The 20,904-nt window shown below is 38.8% G+C and overlaps 1 protein-coding gene across 1 annotated transcript in view; it reads right to left on the reverse strand.

Annotated features, from left to right (window-relative positions):
- The window catches only part of ttn.2 (titin, tandem duplicate 2), a 173,622-nt gene extending 157,145 nt beyond the window's left edge, over window positions 1-16,477 (reverse strand). Inside the window, exons 1-24 of the mRNA XM_066641306.1 lie at window positions 16,387-16,477; window positions 15,535-15,738; window positions 13,253-13,540; window positions 12,515-12,600; window positions 12,216-12,427; window positions 11,536-11,788; window positions 10,322-10,477; window positions 9,036-9,164; window positions 7,992-8,222; window positions 7,693-7,806; window positions 6,820-7,062; window positions 6,419-6,484; window positions 5,605-5,863; window positions 5,451-5,496; window positions 5,160-5,366; window positions 4,925-5,067; window positions 4,291-4,448; window positions 3,975-4,205; window positions 3,561-3,799; window positions 3,196-3,449; window positions 2,932-3,096; window positions 2,659-2,827; window positions 851-2,541; window positions 472-753 (exon numbers count right to left, since the gene is read on the reverse strand). Of these exons, the coding sequence (XP_066497403.1) occupies window positions 472-753; window positions 851-2,541; window positions 2,659-2,827; window positions 2,932-3,096; window positions 3,196-3,449; window positions 3,561-3,799; window positions 3,975-4,205; window positions 4,291-4,448; window positions 4,925-5,067; window positions 5,160-5,366; window positions 5,451-5,496; window positions 5,605-5,863; window positions 6,419-6,484; window positions 6,820-7,062; window positions 7,693-7,806; window positions 7,992-8,222; window positions 9,036-9,164; window positions 10,322-10,477; window positions 11,536-11,788; window positions 12,216-12,427; window positions 12,515-12,600; window positions 13,253-13,540; window positions 15,535-15,738; window positions 16,387-16,477 (5,917 nt within the window). The remainder of the gene's footprint in view (window positions 1-471; window positions 754-850; window positions 2,542-2,658; window positions 2,828-2,931; window positions 3,097-3,195; window positions 3,450-3,560; window positions 3,800-3,974; window positions 4,206-4,290; window positions 4,449-4,924; window positions 5,068-5,159; window positions 5,367-5,450; window positions 5,497-5,604; window positions 5,864-6,418; window positions 6,485-6,819; window positions 7,063-7,692; window positions 7,807-7,991; window positions 8,223-9,035; window positions 9,165-10,321; window positions 10,478-11,535; window positions 11,789-12,215; window positions 12,428-12,514; window positions 12,601-13,252; window positions 13,541-15,534; window positions 15,739-16,386) is intronic.
- Window positions 16,478-20,904: the final 4,427 nt, after the last annotated feature.

The raw sequence follows: 20,904 nt of genomic DNA on the forward strand, positions 1-20,904 counted from the left end.
GTAAAAAAAGACTTGCTGATGTCCAATAATCTGACTGCAAGCTCAGTGCTGCTCTTATACATCATATTGGTCATGTTTCATGTGTCCAAACTGACTCAATAAAATACATACTAATTAGAATCATTAGCTTAGAATTAGCCTTAAAATTGAAATCTCTGTTGACATTTCATGAAGATATGTGATACTGTGTTTTGATTGAAAGTGACACTGATGGGCCTGATAAACCACATCCTCTTACATATTGCTGAAAGCTATCATTAAAAGCATTTACCAAAGATTAGGACTGCATTTTAAAATAAAAGGCAAAAAAATCTGGTGCTCATTAATCAGGTTATTCTTTTCAATGGGGTAAGCTTTGTACATGTATCTTGTATGCTTTGGAAAAATGTAATGTTAAAACATGGTAATGTTATCTGACTCATTTAGCAACAAAGCTGTTACAAATACCTCAAATTAAATCATGAGTCTTACCTTCCACATGAAGCCTGGCAGATGTTCTTATGTGATCATCTTCAACAACAGCACAGGCGTATTCAGCATCATCTTCCATGTTTATAATCAGCACAGACAGGAAATGCACTTTTCTGTCAGAGTGCATCCTGTACTTGTCCCCGGAGAAAATCTCAGCATTGTTCTTCAGCCATTTGACCTTGATAAAAGGCTCATTTGTCTCACATTCAAAAGTAACCATGGTGTCTTTCTCTTTGGCAAAGACATCTTCCATTTGCTGTGTAAAGCTTACAATTTGTTTGGCTGAAAAAGAAAAGAAACAGCAGAAAACATGAGTATTTTGGCAAATATAAATTAGCACAGTAGCATGTAAGATAGCAGTCACCATAATAATACTTACCTTGCACCAACAAGAAGGCATGACTGGAAGTCTCTCCTGCAACGTTAATTGCTTTGACCATGATGCTAGCTGAGTCTTCAGCTGAGACATCTCTAACAACCAATTCGCAGACGTGGTCTTCAGGCCAATACCAGTAAATACGGTCTGACTTTTCAAGCATAATTCCATTCTTGAACCACTGGCATTCAGGATCTGGTTTCCCAACAACTCTGCAACGGAAGCGCACTTCATCACCCAAGGTAACGGTCTGACTCTGAATTCGTTCCAGTATCCTTGGAGCCTCCATGCTGGGAGAGAGAGTTATTTTCTCAGGTCTGATGATTGGAATGGTAAGCTTTTGTTCCTCTTCCATTTTCTTCCTCTCAGACTCTGATATCTCCTTGGTCCAGTGCAGAAGCTCTTCTTTTCTCTTCCTCAGCATTTCTTCATAGGACTCATCCTTCTTGCGAGATTTATATTCTACGGAAGAGATCGCTTCATAATAACCCTCTTCAGTTCTGCGTTTGAATTTGCTTCTCAGTTCTTCAGTCTCTTCTGTAGACTTCTCATGGACAACTCTCTCAGCTCTCTTCAGTTTCACAACCTCTTTGGCTTGTGAGACCTCAGCAGGTTTGTCCTCTTTCACAACACCAAAGGATACTCTGCCATGCTCAGCAACCTCTGGAGCTTTCATCTCAGGGGCACGACGCAAAATTGTCCTGAAGTCATCCCTCTGTTTGATCTCCAGCTTCACTATGTGTTCAGCAGTGCCTTCTGGATTCTCAGCCAGTACTTTGACATCTCCTGAATCATAAGACTTACAGTCAATAACCTCAAGGTAGTGAATGCCATCGTAGAGCAGTCTGAATCTTTTGCTTTTGCGAATGAGCTGCCCATTGAGGTACCAGTTGACCTTCGGCGTTGGGTAGCCAGTTACTCTACAACGAAATTTAGCAGTTTCCCCTTCCAGTACTCTGATGGGTTCGGGAAGCAAGACAATCTCGGGTTTAGTTTTCTCTGTAATTTCTTCTCCAGTAACTCCTGAAGGACCTCCTTCATGAGCAATGCGTTCAATCTCATCTATTCTCGGTCCCCTCCTGCCCTCTGGCAACTGACTTTCCTCAACAAGACTCTTCTCATCCTTCACAATCAGGGTAGCAGAGGTCTGGTCAACACCAAAATTGTTGGTGGCTCTGCAAGTGATGACGCCACTGTCTCTGGCATAAGCAACTTCATAATCAAGACTGCAGTAGCCAAACTCATTGACCATTCTCAGTCTGTTAGCAGCTGCCAGGGGCTTGCCATCGTGCAACCACTCGACAACCATTGTGGGGTCACCAATAGGGGTCAGTCTACATTCAAAATGCACAGGGCCAAAACGCTTGAGTCTGACAGAGGTCAGTTTCTTTTTGAAGTGAGGCTTCTGCTGCTTCTCTTTGTCATAAAGGTCACCCTCCTCCCACTGCTCCTGACCATAGCGGAGATGCAGTGGCTCCAACTCGGGTGCAGCGATTTCTTTAGCCTTGTATGTTCCTTTAGGAATGATAAGCCTTTTCTCTGGTTCAGGTCCAACAAACTCCACCTCAACATTCACTCTGCAGCGTGTGGTGTCTCTGCCAGCTTTGTTTATAGCTGTGGCTGTGTACCATGCACTGTCAGAACCAGTGGTTTGGGGTATCTTGAAATGTGCCTCTCCTTTAGTGCCCTCGATCCTGAAACAAGTAAAAAAAAAAAAAGGTTTCTGCATTTGTAACTTTGTTGATCATATCAGTAATATACAAATAAATAAATAAATATTACTTTGTGACCCTTTAAGGCCATGCACTCACTTAACGTTGGGGTATTTGTGAGGAGAGATAATGTCACTGTTTTTCAGCCAGACAATATCAGGTAGAGGGTTTCCAATAGCTTTGACAGCCAACTCAACCAGAGTTCCTTCCTTGACACTAACGTTCTTCAGTTTTTCAATAAACTGTGGTCTAACCAAGTTTTCTTTAGCTGTAATATAAGTAAGAATTTGAGAAATGATAAGATCATTCAAAAAGTCATTGTTAAAAATAAATGTTTAGCATAATGTTCTAGAATCAATAGGAAAAGTTTACCTTCAACAGTAAGAGTCATAGAAACTGTGGTTTTTCCAGCTCTGTTCTGAGCAACAACTGTCCATTCTCCAGAGTCCTGAGCCATTGCAGGAACCACAATCAGTGACTGGGTTCCATCCTCCTTCACCACAATTTTGTGGGTGTAGTCATTCACCACTTGTTGCCCTTTAATTACAGATTCATTAAAACATTAATGTTTGCCTTATCTTCACATATGTAAACAAAACACATAAACTGTGACATAAATTGAATCACTCTAATTACCGTTGTGGAACCAGAAAGTGTCAGGCATTGGTCTTCCCACAACCTTCAGATCAAATCTTGCGGTTTGTCCTTCTGAACACCTGAAAGATGATGGCTTCATAACAAACACGGGTTTATAAAGTCTTTCCAGCTGGGATTCATCTGTCTCATCCAGTCTGCGAGCAGGTGAGCGACCAGGAGATCGGCTAACGGAACGGGCAGGGGAGCGTCCAGGAGAGAGGCTAATGGAGCGTGCAGACATGGGGGATTCAGACCTAAAATAGAAATAGAAAATAGCTTAAGAATAAGCACTCAAGCAATTCATTTTGTGGTGTCCTTTACACAATTCAGTTACTAATTTCAACATTACAAATGTATGAACTTACTGTACTCTTCTCACTGCCTCTGCCTGAGGATAGTAAGGTTGTGCAGAAGCTGCAGACTCCACGTAGAGTTTTCCAGAGCTGACTGCATTTCCCTTCATGTTACTTGCTAAAGCTGTATAGATGCCCTCATCTTCTGGAAGCACCACAGGGAGGCGCAGACTGGCTCTACCATCCTGAAGAACCTCCATCTGATACCTGCCTCCGTGCCTAATGCGCTTGCCATCTTTGTACCATGCAATCTATTTAGAAATAAGAAAGGCAGAAGTAGAGTGTGAGCATTACTGTTTACAATGTACCGAACTACTTTACACACAAGGAAAATTAAGACCATGAAGAAGTCAAAGGAATACATTTGAGAATATTTCATTCTGTAGCACTACATAAATAAGTTATATTTATAACGTTATTCAGGACCTTTGGCAAGGGTTTTCCTTCCATTTTGCAGTGGAAAGTAACACCCATTCCCTCCATTATTCTGTAGCTCTTGACTGCCGTGCTGATCAAGGATCCTATAGCCTCGTGCTCAGCCACAGTGGTAATCATCTCCTCTCTGTCTTCAGTCACCAGCTCCCGATATGTTATCTTCATAATCTTGATCTCAATCTCTTGTATTATTCTCTGTTCAATAGCAGAGATCTGGAATTCCTGATAATAACAAATAAACTGATTAATGTTTGGTTTTTGGTGCTATTGTTATTAACATGCAATTATTACCATAAACCACCTTTACCTTCTCGGTGATAAAAGTCTGCACCATCTGTGCTTGCTGAGCCATTCTTCTTTGCAGGTCATATTCACTTACAACTACTGTGGTCTCTGGCCCCACTGCAGCGGTTACTTCTGTTTTGTAAGTCACTTCTTGTGTTTTCATGAACGCAGCATATTCCTCTGTAAAATGGCACATTCAAATGATTAATTACTTTCAGCATAAGTAGGAGTATGTCAACACAGTGTCATAAACAATTATACATCTTGCCCCCCCCCCTCTTTAAATTAACTAAACAATCCAGACAATGATCTCTATTATAGCACAAATCCAGTAGCATTACATACTCATTTAAAGGTTTTTTTTATTATAAGTATTCAGATAATTATGTATCTGTGCTTGAAAAATCAATGCCAGCATTTAATGCACGCCATCAGGTATTTAAGATCGGGCTTTCAGTTTAAACTTGCAGGTAAATAGGTCTTATTCTATTTATCAATATAATTATTATCTTTCATTGTGTAAATGGTCTATCGTTCCAATGTCACATGCTCTTAAAATATGGCAACACAATGCATGAGAAACGTATGCTAATTATGCCATTTTCAAAATGAAAAATCATGAGGACATTTTAAATGTTTGGAGTCATGCCACTGACCTTCTTCGAGGAGACTTGTGGAGGCAGATACCTCCCCATGCTGATTTTTAGCAGTGATGGTGTATTCTCCAGCATCATCAGCAAATGTCATGGAGATCTCCAGTTTGCATTCTCCTGTGTCCTTATTGTAGCTCACTCTATATCTAATGGTCAAGAAGACATGTTTGAGTTTGTATTTCTGCTATATATGAGTTGATTATGGATGGCTACTTTAGGTGATCAGAACACCAGTTACCTATATCCAGTAGTAAGTGGGACACCATTCTTCTTCCAATAGATGTGAGGTTTGGGGCTGCCTCCGATCTGGCAATCGAAGACAATACTGCCACCTTCCACCAGCTTCTGTGTAAATGGTTTCCTCATGAAGAAAGGAGCAGCAGGTGCTCCAGCTTCTGCAGTCTCTACAGCAGTCACTTCTGTTACTTTAGTCTCAGAGATCACCCTGAAACAAATGTCAGAGTTGATTTCCTACATACAGTAAAATGGTAATCATTATTTCTTATATTTTGTGATCTTTGCTACTTACTGTTTCTCCACAGAAACCTCCTCTCGGCTCTCAAGCTCCTCAGACACTAAAAGAGAAATGGGTAAATATAATGAGTGCAAGCTTGACAAGTATCAAGGAGCTATATCCCTGTAACGTATGTTGAACAAATGAATAAAAAATCTTTATAAATTACCTTTGACCAGGAGGTAGCAGGAGGTGCTGACAGTTCCAGCCTCACTGGTAGCAGTACAAGTGAAACGACCACTATCTTCAGCAAATGCCTCACGAATCACTAAGCGGGAATAGCTTTTCTCATAAGTGACCTGGAAGTCAATGGAGCTCTCGATCCTGTAGTCTTCTCTGAACCACATTATGCTTGGTGTGGGGTGGCCTGAGATCTGGCACTCCAGTGTCACAGACTCTCCCTCAGTAACAGTAATGTCCTTTAATCCCTGAAAAAGTCATGGAATAGCATTTGTTATGTGATGAGAATAAAGACAATGTGCTTGAAATGTACAATAAAATATATTTAAAAATGTCCTGCTGTTTAATATCAGATTACACCAACTGAAAGATAGACACTTTCAATAGATATAGTTTTAAAATTAACTTGAAAAGAAAATGAGAAAAAACAATAAACAGCCAAACACTAAAAACAACAAAAAAGAAAGAAGTGGCCAAACAAAACCACTAATAATGTTATCCTCATATCTGAAGAAGTAGGCACTGCTTTTGTGCATTTGCTTTGATTTACTGATTTAAGAGTCTGTAAGGCAAGGCAAGGCAAGTTTATTTATAGAGCACATTTCATACAGAGCAATTCAAAGTGCTTTACAGAAGAAAAACAGTTAAAATAGAAGCCAGAATAACATCATAAAACTCCAATAAACAATTACATAAAAATAGTAAAATGATTAAATGATTAAAAAGAGTCCTAAAAGTCCTAAAACACTAATCCCAAACTGCAAATAAAAACCAATACTCAATGCACATAAGCAGATACTTACGACAATAATGGTTGGAGGTGTGACTGGTTCTTTTTCAGCTGAGGGGACTGCTGCTGTCTCAATAACCTGAGAAATAGAAACAAGGTGCTGATTATTTTTGGGATTATGTGTAAAAGGTGCCTGAGTTAGCGGTGGGAGGTTTGTTAAAAGAAGGCAGTGTTACAAGGGAAGAAAATGGTCTTGGAAGCCACATTTTGTGATGTGATTAGATGAAGCAGAAAGAGATGAAGGTGGAGTCCTCAGCTAATCAGTTGACATCTGTAAGAAAAAATGTTAGACTAAAACTAAATGACCACACAGATGATTACGTGACCAAAGAAGAGAAAAGTATGAATGAACAGCCATTTGTGAGATTAATGACAAACAAGAACTCGGCTGGAAAGCATCACCGTTCTACAAACCTGTGTCTCCCTCTCCCCTGTATACGTAACACCTATCTGTCTCTGTAATTCTGTGTCGAAACGTGTCTGGTATTTCTCATGGTCTGGTATTTCTCTAAACAGGGGAGCAGCTGGTTGTGACGTCCCTCTCGTCTCCACAACTTTATAAGATGGAGGCTTGACGGGCTTGATGATCTTTTGAGATGCAGTGGTAGAAGAAAACTCTTTCTGCAGAGTGGCGATAGCAGAGCCTGCTATTGAGACCTGACCAAGTCAACGAGAGCAGCGTTATCACCACAGGTGAAAATAACATGGTGTATTTTTTGCTTTTTGGTTAGCCAAGAAGGGGAAACCATCCATGAAAAAAATGGATTCTTGAGGATTATGGGATGGAATGGATAATGGAGAAAAACAGTCTTAGTAAAAATAATTGGGGAAAAGAAAAATAAGATGTTAGCGCTGATATTTTTGATCATTATGACTTTTATTATTTAAGGGCTTATGGATTATTTTATCTGTAATGAGCTTATTTTAAAAGACATGGTGTTAGGTAGTAAGATGTTACGAATTAGGTTCAAAACAAGGTTATTATATGATATGAAAGTTTTATCAAATCCTTAATTTCAAACAAGTAGTATATATCCATTATCAGGGTCATTTTCATATTTGAAGCATAGCTACCATCCTCTAAACACTGATCAATGTCAGTACACTTTGTGTTTTAGTAACATTCACATTTATCAGTGTGTAAAATCCTGTATCTCTTAATTCATTAATATATATAAATGTATTATTAGAGTATTTAATGAAACCATTATTACTTGAATCAGTCTATTGATTTTAAAGTATACAGTAACTTTGGGTTCACCTGCTTGCTTGACTACTCCAGCTTACCTCATAGCTATGATCAGGCTTAGGGACAGTAACTTTTGAAACAGAGAAATGTGGAACTGGGGAAGGTGCGAGTCCAGTATCCACCTGGGGCCTAACATCTGTAGTTCTTTGGATCTATCACAAAGCAACATAAAATGAGTTGGCAGCTTTGAACACATGGTCTTATGCTGTAAAAACTGTGTGCAAAGGTTTGGGAACCCCTGGCCATTTTGTAAATAACACATTATCCAGGTGTTGCCAAATTTTTGCATTAAAACTTAAAATTGTAGGCTGTCACAGAGACATGCAACGCTTCTAACCTGGGTGACGTGAATGGTTTGATCAGAGACAGCACTTGGTACAACAGTGGGAATTTGCAATGCGTCAGTTTTACTTGTGATGTGCTGCTTAGCAGCTATAACTGTCTGCTGCTGTGTTATATCTGTTTCCTCTTCTGCCACAACACTTTCAACATGTGCAGGCTTTCGTACACGAGCCTGATCCACCGCAGCGAGAACTGTAGCCACAGCTCCGGCCTTTTTCCCATCATCCTGACAACAAAAGGCACCCGTCATAATCAAGCACACAAACAGACTGAATGTCCTTGGTGAAAGATGAAAATAAATCCAGATGCTGGAGGAGAAAATTCAAAGAGTTTCAATAAAACAACATCATGTGAATCACCAGTGAGAAATGAACCCAGCTGGTCCACAAGATTATGGTGACTAGTGTTAGTAAGTTGTGTCAGAGATGATTTATCTCAGACAGTTCCAAGCGATGTATCACAGAGAGATAAACATCTAATCAGCAGCTTTTGCAGTGTTTATGGTCTTTAAATGAATAAATGTAAGTGTGCCCTAGTCAATGACCACCATTCTTTAGTATAATTTCAAACTGCCATTAGGTTAAACATAAAGCATAATTTAAAAAAGAAAAATCACAACCCCAAAGTTGTGAGTTATTTTCAAATTTTTCCCAATCCCTTCTTGAGACTTGCTTTTTTTAAACCAATAAGATTTAAATATTGTTAATTTGATGGTGACACTTTCGATTCTCGATCAGGTCTTTCATGTTTGTTAGGAATCTTGCTTTCACTTTAAACTTTAAATGGTTCTTGAACTCTAGACCCCAAATTAAACAAATGAAAAGTGGTCTCTGACTATTATTGAGTTTGTGTGTCATTTCCGTAAGATTTTTCAACATTGACCAGAGGCTGTAAAACTGTAAGTACACAACAGTGCGCTTCAAAAGTCAATCATTCACAGTGATGTTAGGTGAAAAGCTGAACATCAGCTTATGCAAACTTCTCCCAGTGAATGTGATCAAAACACAAGCGAAGGGATGATGAGATGAATTTCAGCTACCTGCTCCTGAGAATCAAGTGTTTGTGATGTTTCCATACTTGTCGTGCCTTCTGAGAGAGCTTCAATGGTCTCTCTCACACTGGACTGTTCAAGAACTGCCATGGACACAAACTTTGCCATGGGCTTGATCTGTTACGTCCAGAAGAAAACTATTAACTTGCTCGGTTACAACAAAATTATTATAAAATATTTTTGTTATGAAAAATACTAAAAATAACATTGAAATAAGGATATTTCAGAATAAGAGTCTGTGACATGGAGGTCAGAGGAGAGCAAGAGAGTGAAAATGATGTGAAAAAAGTTAAAAACAATGAAGAAATGTGAAAAAAGTGAAACAAAAATGGTGACGTAGAAAAAAGTATGGTGAATAGTTCTGAAATTCATAATGGAATTTCACTGAAAGTAAATGCAAACACAAAATGCAGAAGTGGGTAGTATACGGATACTTTCAGTCCTTTGTATGAGGACAAAATTTTGATGGATTTTCACAAATGTGGATTGATATCTTAAAGTTTTCCATTATAGTCTCTAAAATTCAAAGCATTAATCACTTATGAGCACGGTACAAACCAAGAAATCAAATAATGATTAACATAAACTGGTTCTAGATATTAACTAGGCCAGTGAGTTGTAAAAAAAAAAACAGTGTAATTTCTCAGTCATTAGTTTTCCTTAACCATCTCATCTTCATCAGGATCACAGAGTGACCAGAGCCCACTGAGAATCATTGAGCACAAAGCAGGAAAACACCAGCAGTGACCCCAGTGGGGGTCAAACCTAGAACCACAATATCCTGGAGTTGTGTGGCACTCTGGTCTAATAATGTCTTTTAAAACTATGCCAAGTAATGAGAAAGTAATTATTAATCACCTAGACATACCTACAAGAAACCAAAGGAAAATCATTCATGTACCTCACACTTACTTCTTTAATGCTTACAACATAAGGCACTTTCAAACACCACAGAGTCCACATTAAAATATCCAAATCTTCAGTCTTATTCAAGTATTTATATATATATTCAAGAGTTTCAGCATTACACGTTTGAGCAAAAGCAATCCAGACAGAGAAGAATCAGCACCATACAGACCTCAGTCCCTTACATTACAAGACTATAAGCTACACTCCAAGTATTGTTGTACTGGTAAATGATGTTTAGTTCTATTTGAGGCATTATTTCACAGAACTACACCTTTTATGACCGTGAACTCTACCCACCTCTGCAAAAATGAAAGTGAATAAATGAGTTTAGGATGAGTGACCACTCCACTAAATGACCCAACTACCTGCTCTTTTGGAGGGGTAAGGAGGACAGTAGTAGTAGTGCTGCTCTCTACACTGGGAGGCTCTGAGCCAGGTAAAGGCCCTCGACTGCGAGCATGGTCCACTGCTGCCACCACCGTGGCAACAGCTACAGATCTGTCTTCCATGCTTTGCTGTTCCTTTCGCACATGCAGGTAAAATTGGGGTCAGCATTAGGGTTGGAACACCTTTTTTTGCATTGCAAGTACAGACAAACACACCAGTAGAAATTCATATAAACGTATTCATTGTGCATGTTAGCAGCATATATTCATACCTGTAAAGCTGAATAAAAAGCAGCTCAGATGGAACCACGCGAGAGAAAATTGGCTTTTACAATACATTTGAAAAGATCTGTTCAAATTATGCTTTGACACATGACACAGGAGTCAAAATGGATCACAAAAATAGTATCTAGAAGATGTCGATCTGTAGTATTTATTCATTCATTCATTCATTATCTGTAACCCTTATCCAGTTCAGGGTCGCGGTGGGTCCAGAGCCTACCTGGAATCATTGGGCGCAAGGCAGGAATACACCCTGGAGGGGGCGCCAGTCCTTCACAGGGCGACACACAAACACACACACATTCACTCACACACTCACACCTACGGACACTTTTGAGTCGCCAATCCACCTACCAACGTGTGTTTTTGGACTGTGGAAGGAAACCGGAGCACCCGGAGGAAACCCACGCGGACACGGGGAGAACACACCAACTCCTCACAGACAGTCACCCGGAGCGGGAATCGAACCCACAACCTCCAGGCCCCTGGAGCTGTGTAACTGCGACACTAACCTGCTGCACCACCGTGCCGCCCTCAGTAGTATTTAGCAAACGGAAATTACAAATAAATATTTAAAATGTGACCTGTATTTGTTTTAACACAATATTTTATTTTTCCACTAAGGTCTGAAAATAGATCATTTTATTATTATTATCATTTTCATTATTATTTGTTCCCTATTGAGGATGTTCTTTTTCTTTTCAACAAACATGCCACTGACCAGTGATCAGCATTAAATGTATACATATATCTATCTAAGCTAAAACACTCATGGGTCCAGTGAAAACAACCCAGACCTCACAACGAATCAAAGAATATATGTATTAAAATAACCAGCTCCTCGCCTTTCCAAACATGCAAATAAATGATTCACTGCAAATCAAAAAGTTTCCTTGGGGGAGTATGTTTACCTCTTTGGTAGCTGCGGCGCTGACCGTTTGTTTCATGGCAACGGAGCCCTCCCACCGTTGCTCCACACGCACCTGTGTGGAGGTCTTGACCTGTGCTGCCATGCTGGCAATGTAACTGGATTCAGAAACATAGCCGGCCTGTTTCCACGGCGGCAGGACCTCAGCACCGGGAGCTACATGTTTACGGGTCAACACCGGTGACTTCACTGGTCTGATGGGGGACACAGACAGTCTTGTGGAGGGAGATACAGCTCTGAAACAGGAAAATGGAGGTGGAGAAAGAGGATAATATGTTAATAATTATATAAAAGCAAATCACAATAATAATACACATCCAACGAATGAGTATTCATAAATATTTATTAGAGTGGATGATTATAGATGCTGTGATTTGCTTCAGAATAACGCTGTATGATAACAACACCAGTAAACATCAGCTTACATTTTATGTAATAGATAACTATAACTACTTAATTGGTACATTTGAAATAATGTGTTCCATTTCACTTATATCCCACTTGTTTAGTGATATACAAAAAGCAGCAATAATATTGTTTGTTGATACACACCAACTAATAACCAATAAACATAAAAAAATAACGTCATGTATATACAGCAGTTAGAATCCAAGCAGGCTCCTGCAGTAGCAGTTTATAATGAAATTTTGAGAGGTGTAGTACCTGACGGGAGTGGGCGTTGGTGCCTTCACATGCCTCACTGGAGAGGGGGACTGGTGACGAGTAGTTGACACTTTAGGTGCGAGAGATGGAGGGGATTTGGAGGTTGGTTTTGGGGGCACACGAGGAGGAGCCTTGTGAGCCAGCTGTTCAGTTACAGCACCTGTCTCGACTTGCATCTGCATGCTGGTGGACTCAAAGCGAGCTTCCATTCTCTGTGGATGGAGCGAAAGTCTGGGATTAACACAGCCATCTCCTGTGGATGTGTTTGAAATTAATAAAGAATATTTTTATTTTATCACCTTTTCCACTCTAGTTTGGCGGGCTGAAATCTGAGCGGCTGAAATCACCGTCTTTGTTTTCTTAGCAGGCACGGCTTCCTCCTCACCTGCTCAGAAGTAACATTCAATTGAAACATTAACACATGCTAAAGACCCTATATCCTATAAATCTTATGTTTCTTATATGTTATCTGCATCCAGCTCGCTATCATTTAAAGGAATTGGGGCTGAAACCTGTCATTCTGAATGGGGCTTAGACTTGGGAAGAAAGCTACATTGGGGTTTGACACCTGTGGCATTTTGACCAAAACACAGCACGTCTTTCATACTGTCAGTCTCAAAATATTAACAAGGTATACAGTACAACCTTGTGGGAGGGGGGTTCACTGTTGAGCTGTGTCAGTCTCATATCTTTGATTGAAATTTGAGTGAAAACAGATGGAATACACCCCCTTGAGGTGAAACAGACCACACTATATATATATTATATATATAGTGTGGTCTGTTTAGTGTGGTTATATATATATTTAAACTATATTGTTCTGATTGGGTGCCTCATTCAACAAATCTCTCTTTAACACACTGTAGGCAGATATGTAAATATGTAAATACATGTAAATAGTAAAATAAATGTAAAATGTACAGCATAAGCATAAGTGGCATGTTCAAAAACAATTTTTACATACTACATCAAGCTCAGTTTTCCATGATACAGTCCCTATAAAATACAATCCCTGGACAACGAAGTCACAAATATACCTTGAACCAGCAGTTCTGCAGTTGAAGTAGCACGTCCGCTGCTGTTAGTTGCATTAACAGAGTAGGTTCCAGAGTCTTCAGGGAAGGCTTCTGCAATCAATAAACTGTAAAGATCTCCTTCTTGGACAATCTGAAAGTCAGCGGAGCTTTGTATCTCAGCTCCCTCTCTGTAGAACTTCACCACAGGTGTAGGGATTCCTGTAACACGAACGTCCAGTCTCACTCGGCTTCCTTGTCTCACGGTCATACTTTGTAGTCTCTGAATGAAGTTGGGTGGCGCAGTTTCAGCTGAATGAGATGGGGAAGAGAGAAATTATATATGCAATCTATCAAAGCATGTTTTTCAACATTTCTTCTGAAATCAATGGAAGTTGTGGCCCCCTTTTCCTGCAGAGAAAGCCTCTAATCAGGGAAGGTCATCTGATTTTCACCGGATATTGGAACATGCACGTATTTTATAGAATTCAGCAACCAGTGCTCCATCTGATGTTGGAGAATTAGTTTTTAGAATTAGAGAATTAGAATTAGATCATAAACACCACTCCAACACAACCCAAATACACTGGACAATGCTCCATGACTCCAGAGAACACATTTTAACTGCTACACATCTCACAATTGGGAGACACAAAGAAATCTGGACACTTCTACATAAGGTTTGTGCTCCAAAGTTTGAAACACATTTAAGTACTAGTAATTGCAGATATTTAAAGTGAATTCAGCTACTTTTCTGACTTATAGAATGAGACATCACCACCCGCAAGGTCAAGCACTGGCTAGAAGGGGATACAGTCCCACAGCAATGGGCTATTTGGTTGTAGAACTGTGTTCTCTGGAATGACAGAACTCCATCCAAGAACTCTGGGATGAGTTTGAGTGCTGCTGGAGATCTAAAACTAATTGTCCATCATCAGGGCCTGATATAAATATGCACTAAAGCCTTTAATGAAGAACAGAGTTTACAGAGTCCACCATTCACTTTCTCACTTTGGAGGTCCTCAAAGTATATGCCATTTATCCTGTTTTAAAGGGGCAACTGCACCCCAGACACCTGTGAGCTGACTCTCTATGTTTAGCACTTCAAAAACAAAGGGGTAATTTAGTGCTCAGTTGTTTCTTAGCCAGCTGTGTGTTGCTATATTCAATATATCACTAAAGTTAAGTCTAAAGGAACACATTTCACAAGCCTACAAACAATTTAACATCGCAAACCTATTAAACCAGAATTACACTGGATCTGCAGCATTTCCTCATCAATCATGCCCATCCAATACACTGCACTATAAATAGCTGTCCTTAATTCCCTCTGGACATGATACAGATCTTTCTTTCACAGCCTATCTCATTTTTATTGGCAGAGGCCTCAATTTAAACTTGTAACATAATTAAAAGCCTGAACTGCACAACTAATCCCCACTTCTCCTGTTACAACACTTGCCAGTAGATAAAAGTTGGGCCAGACTGCAAGTACTAGATACTAAACGGTATGTGAAATATACACCATGCACATAATCATAAACAGGGCAGACCTGCACCGGAATTCGCCAGAATCCTGTTCCAAAAGTAGTATCTGTTCTGTATTATTCTGACTACACGTGAATTTATGAATTTAAATCTCCATTACACACTTTACAGCATTTGCAACTGCCTTTCCTGCTCTCCACATGTTAACATTTCGTGAATGGGTGAATTATTGGGGGTTAATCAAAGCATTCATTTACATAGTAAGTTCTGTAAGAAATAGGTCAAAGCTGAATAAAGACTCCCAATATTTGTGGTTTTGGTTTTAACTCATAAGTTTAATAACATTTACTAACTTTGAGCTTCTAAAAAACAATCAGAGATTTCAGCTCCAGAAATGTTTGGTATTTTTAATTCAGGAAATGCTCTAGATTCAATTTGTCATTAAATAAGTCATTTTAAATGTAAAAAAAAAGCATTTTTAAGGATGCAGTTAATTCTGAAAAAAGAGGGAGGGTTTTCCCCCAGGAAAAATGGGCCATTTCCGTTCTTGTACAATTTTCACCAAAGGATATTTTAGATCATTTAAAAGAAAATTAGCCAGAAAAGAACTGTAGAACGTGAAAGAGACTAGCTTTATTTTGTCCCAGTTCTGCCTGTTCCAAGCTGCAAACTGCAATGATGTATTTTGTATATTATCTCTATATATTCGATACATTTCTAAATCCATGAAACACATTTTTTTTTGGGAAACACAAACAGATCCCACAGGTTTTTCACATCTGTTTTAAAAGCTTGTTATACATGTATTTCTCTGTTACCTGTAACCAGCAGTTCAGCGGTGCTAGTGGCTTGTCCAGCGCCATTAGTGGCTCTCACAGAAAATCTTCCGCTGTGTGCGGCTGTCACGGCGGGGATCCTCAGAACAGCGCGGCCTTCGCTGAACGAGATCTGAGCGCCGGGCAGAGCGGCAGCAGTAAGAACCTGGCCATCACGAAACCAGCTCACCTCAGGAACTGGATTACCTGCAGGTGACACAGTGTAGTCTTATAAAGAGTCCTGGTGCTTTGTGTACAGTCATTTACTGTCTGTATAATTATTTGTCTGGATTTACTTTTAAAAAATACCATAAATTCAAATGATCACTGAATACAAACGCAAAATGTTAAACGTCTCTAGTCCAAAAAAGTAAGTTATCACATCGACTTTTAAATTTCCCACACCGTTTCTGGTCATTTGTTGAGTTTAACATATTGCAAAATAATAAAATATTATATTAATTTTTGTAAATGCAATATTTGTATGATGTTAAATTCAGAACATTATTGTGAATTTTATGTGGAGGATGTTATATTCACTTTAACTAATCCATGATTTAAAAATGTATTTTAATATGAACATCCATATTTTGCTTAAAATTGTGAAAATGAGATTTCAGATCAATTTTATTCAGGAGTTGGATGATTTCTGTTAAAATTTTACATAGAGCTTTAGAACTCTCCTTTACAGATTAGAAAAACAGACACATATATCCAATGACACAATGTAAGACATTTGGTAGACTGATTCAATTCAGCGCTCAGAATGGAACATCTGAGCGACCCATTTACGGCCAATTTAGAAAAATGTACGAACACTATACTGAAACACAAGACCTCGGAAAGCTTCCTTACCACTAACTTGAGCTTCAAACGTTGCAGCACTACCCTCAAGTGCCACAACGCTCTGAAGCGGCTGTGTAAACGTTGGCGCCTGTGTTGTCATGGTGGTAGGCACCCTGAGGAGAAGACACAACAAAGAACGGATTACCAATCTCCATATAAACAGGCTTTATCAAGAATCAGCCCTGTGTGATTATAAGGAAATTAAGGGTTATAGGCAGGGTATTTTTAGCTGTGGTTAAACTGACTAATCGTTGATATGACTCCTCAGCACCTGGCCCAGGGCGGACTGTCACTTGAGAGATCACTGGCTCCGTGGGGTCTGGGTGTTAGGCCAAACACTCAGACCTCGTATCTACTGACAGCTCACAGACATGACAGTAACAACTGCTGCCTGTCCCTCCTCACACATTCTGCTTTTCTCGTCATAGTCTTTTTACGACGACTGTTCACATCCACCACCTTCCCCTTAATGTGGGAAATACCCAGATCAAATAGTTTCATTCTGACAGTGTTTACAGACTTTTGTTTCAAAATCTTAGAAATCAGAAATTACCAGGAGCCTTTTACGTCAATAAAAATGATGAATGGGCCAAAAGAATGGTATTGAATTACTTGGAAATAGTCTTGTAACATCAAAATAGTCCAATAACAGCTATCACCAGAGTATGATTGTAATACTTTACATCTCTGAAACGGTCATTTACCTGTTTCCTGTTAAAATCTCTTTGTCAAAATATAAAACTGTGAGGTAGCACATTAGGTGAACATGTGAGGTAACTAGATCATCTCTGTCTGAGCAAAACCTGGAATCTCGAAAAGGTAAAACACTCTTAACTTATAAGTTATAGATCATAATAATTAAAAATGTATATTTTTCCAAGTCATCTGGACAATTGTAAATGTGTTTAAAAGAAGGAAACAATTTCAGAATGAACAATGACTGCCCTTTTCATGCAATGCCAATAAAATTAGGTAGAAATTTCACAGTGAGTAGTTTGTGGGATTAAAATCCTCCCATCACCACTGCATCTTTCGCACACACTCCCAGCTGCTTCTTAAGGTAATAATTAAAACCTTGATGCTACAAATATCTAGAGAGATAAATCCAATTTGACACAAGAATTATTGTAGACCTTTTATTACAAGATGCAGTGCATGGCAAGGAAAGCAGTTTTATAATCAGCTTTTAAGATGGCTGACAAACTACACGTGACCTTCACCTAATATAGCCTGAGCAGGGCATTAGCCAGATTCTAAAAAGGAAAGCTGCTTCTGAAAGTATCACAGATACAATGTTAAATTCAAATGTTCTTTAATCCAGTTTTTCTTCATCAAACCATCAAAAGCACAGCAGAAACACACACAAATAAGCAGCACTAAGCAAATAATAGGCAAAAGAAAGTGCACTTTTGGTAACAACTTATTTTGAGAGTCCACGGCTGATGAGATGTAGATGCTCACATCGTCTTGAAATAACTTCCTCTCAAACTTAAGCTAAATCTGTCACTCATCCGAATCTGAACCTTAGCTTTAAACGTAAGCCCACAGCTAAAGTTTATTTATGATGAAAGTTATAAATTATATATAACCTGCAGTGGACTTTAAAAATAGTGTGGCTATATTGTTACGTAGTTATTTTTATTTGGCACCATTACAGCATTAAGAAATAAAACAAGCTACAAAATCATCTCAATTTATTAGTCATTCAAAGCCAAGCAAAGCCAAATCATCAAGAAAAGTCATCAGCATCAGAACGTCTGTCAACATGGAGCATATATATCTACCGTATCATCTCGGGTAGAACAATATAAAGTCAGAACAACTGTTTCAAATGTGTGAATGCAGGGGTCAGAGGTCATGGGGCTACTGAATTCACTTCACAATTATTTTCAATTTTAAAAAACGTTCTAAGAGGATAAAGAGTCAGTGTCATGAAAAGGCAGAGGCTAAAAATAACCTCTATCAGCCTTGATTGACAGTCACCATGTGGCACATAGCTGGAGGTGCAACTGATAGCCCTGCTGCTGATTCCCTTAAAAAGACATTGCGGCCCAGCTGGAACACCACTCATATGCTATCACAGGCTATTCTTGGCTTTTCTGAAATCAACGCACCACAAAATACCCTCCAGGGATGGAATTCTCAATTCTAGATTGTAGATTATAGTCTTGAAAAATGAATCCAACCTTAAATGCTAATGTACACATAAGCATGGTTCAATCATCCAAGCATTGCTACTCAAACTTCTTAATGTTAAGACTAGCTGCCTTAAAAAAGAAATAAATAAATAACCCACCAGAAAACAGCAAGACAGAAAACACTCGGCTGGCAGTCAAAAAGTCTTACTTACTTGTATCCACAAGTGTGCCTTCAACTGTGGGGACGGAGCCCAAGGGGGTGTTATCTTCTGAAAACAAACTCTTATCCGGATATAATTTTAAAAATCCAGTGTGAGAATTGTTGTGCCTCGAAAATATCCCCCCAAAAAAAACAAAACTACACAGGTTGGTATCCGTGTAGTTTTGCTTTTTCCCATGCAATCCCTACACCCGAGGCAAGGCTGGGAATGCTTCAACTGCTCAGAGGTGCTAGTACGGTTGTTTTACTTTATATACCCCCGGACCTGAGAGCATCACAGCGACATCACCACCCATTGGCCACGGCTCAGCTGAGCATGATGGGAGACGGTCGCCATTTTATGCAAACTCACAGCTGTCACTCACTTCTCTTAACACTGCTCAGGCCACAGAATCACAGGATGTCCACTTCACCCCTCAGCAACCCCCAACACACACCCCATAGTTCACAAGATAAAGACCAGTGTCCTAACAACAGAGGGAAATCCTCAACCTATTCATCTAAATTCTTTAATTCTGGGTTCCAAAAGTACAATTTCTAACAAGTTCAAACAAATTTCAAACTGTCATTTGAACATTATAATAAGAATATATTTAGTAGACCTCAACAATTTTTGGAAAACATTTAATTGCAATTTAAATGACACTTATTTTCTATAAACCAAGGTCCAGGACTGTTTAAATACCCAAGAAAACCAAGAAGATCTGGAATTGATATTGAGCGATTATTGCAGAAAAACTGATTTTAATTAAGGTGAGTTTGATGTGGTTTCACAGCACAGTGTTTACTTGCTCATGTCTGGTCTAAAACGTGTTATAGAAGTTAAAAATGCCCGTTTAAGACATTACTGTTAAAGGAGGCTAGAATTAAAATTGTATACTTTCAAAATGAAATTACACTAATTTATAAATCTTTATTTACATTACTTATTTGTACACTCTTAAAAATAAAGGCGCTACAAAACGTTATTTGAGTCATCCCACTGAACAACCAATTTCGGTTCCACAAATTTTTTTATTTTTTTGCTAGTACATTTAAATGGGTTAAGAACCTTTTGATGGAGTGAGTATAGGATGCTCCTATGTACACTGTCAGAAAGGCTGTCACTGTGGGGGTATCCTCAGGGGGTTCATATTCAGTACCTTCAGTTAGGGACCATAATTGTACCTTATTCTATTATAATTTTAGATTTTAAATTTGGGTTGATTTCATACTCCCGATTTCATCTCCAGGGTTTATATTATGTTGTTTTACACAGTTCTATAATGAAAGATTACAAATATTCACCTCTCCCTCTGGAGCAAAACTGAACTTTAAAACTGCTTTTGTACCTTTGAAGATACATTTACACTGTTTGTACAATTAGTGACCAATAACGTACCTCTGTAGTATTTTTTCTGAGAGCGTAGGAACTGTGGGTGTTTTCATGTTTTCAGTGTATACGTCTAATACTGATAGTGACACTCAAGCATTTAAAAATATGTCAAACTCAAAACTAGATTACAGCGCATTATACAAATGTAACATGTTTGTAACTACAAAAATATAGTTAAATGAACAGTAGCAAATATTATAACAAGGTAAACGCAATGATTCTAAAATCTTCTCCTTTTTCAGATGACAACCTCTCTCCAAGTAATTTAGACCTGCGAGTGATAGGGATTGTTTGCTTAGGCTTATGTCGTATGAAAACCTGGCTGACTGAATCTGTGATTTTGAAACAAACGCTGCATTTTCAAAGCGGAACACACACGTGAAGTCTATAATTTAGGGTTTCTACAAGAAAAACTGATGCAGATGTTTTAAAGTGTAATACACACACACACATACACATACATACATACATACATACATATATATATATATATATATATATATATATATATATATATATATATATATATGGGTGCTTTTAGGTCCATTACACCTTTATTTGCTACACAAAACATTTCTTTTTTAATTCATCCGAGATCTTACATTTCCGTTTCGTCATAGCTGCTCGAGATGAGGGTGGGTACATGAGCATTGCCTGAGGTAAACAAGGACTACTGACGTGCAGACTGACCAATTAAATGGTTACAGAGAAGGTTATCGACCAATAACGGTAACTCTACAGTCAGACCGTCCAATCAGAAAGCTTTAGGCTACTTCACCACGCCCCCTTCTCAC

Source organism: Hoplias malabaricus, chromosome 12, assembly GCF_029633855.1.
Source record: "Hoplias malabaricus isolate fHopMal1 chromosome 12, fHopMal1.hap1, whole genome shotgun sequence".
Lineage (NCBI taxonomy): Eukaryota > Metazoa > Chordata > Actinopteri > Characiformes > Erythrinidae > Hoplias > Hoplias malabaricus.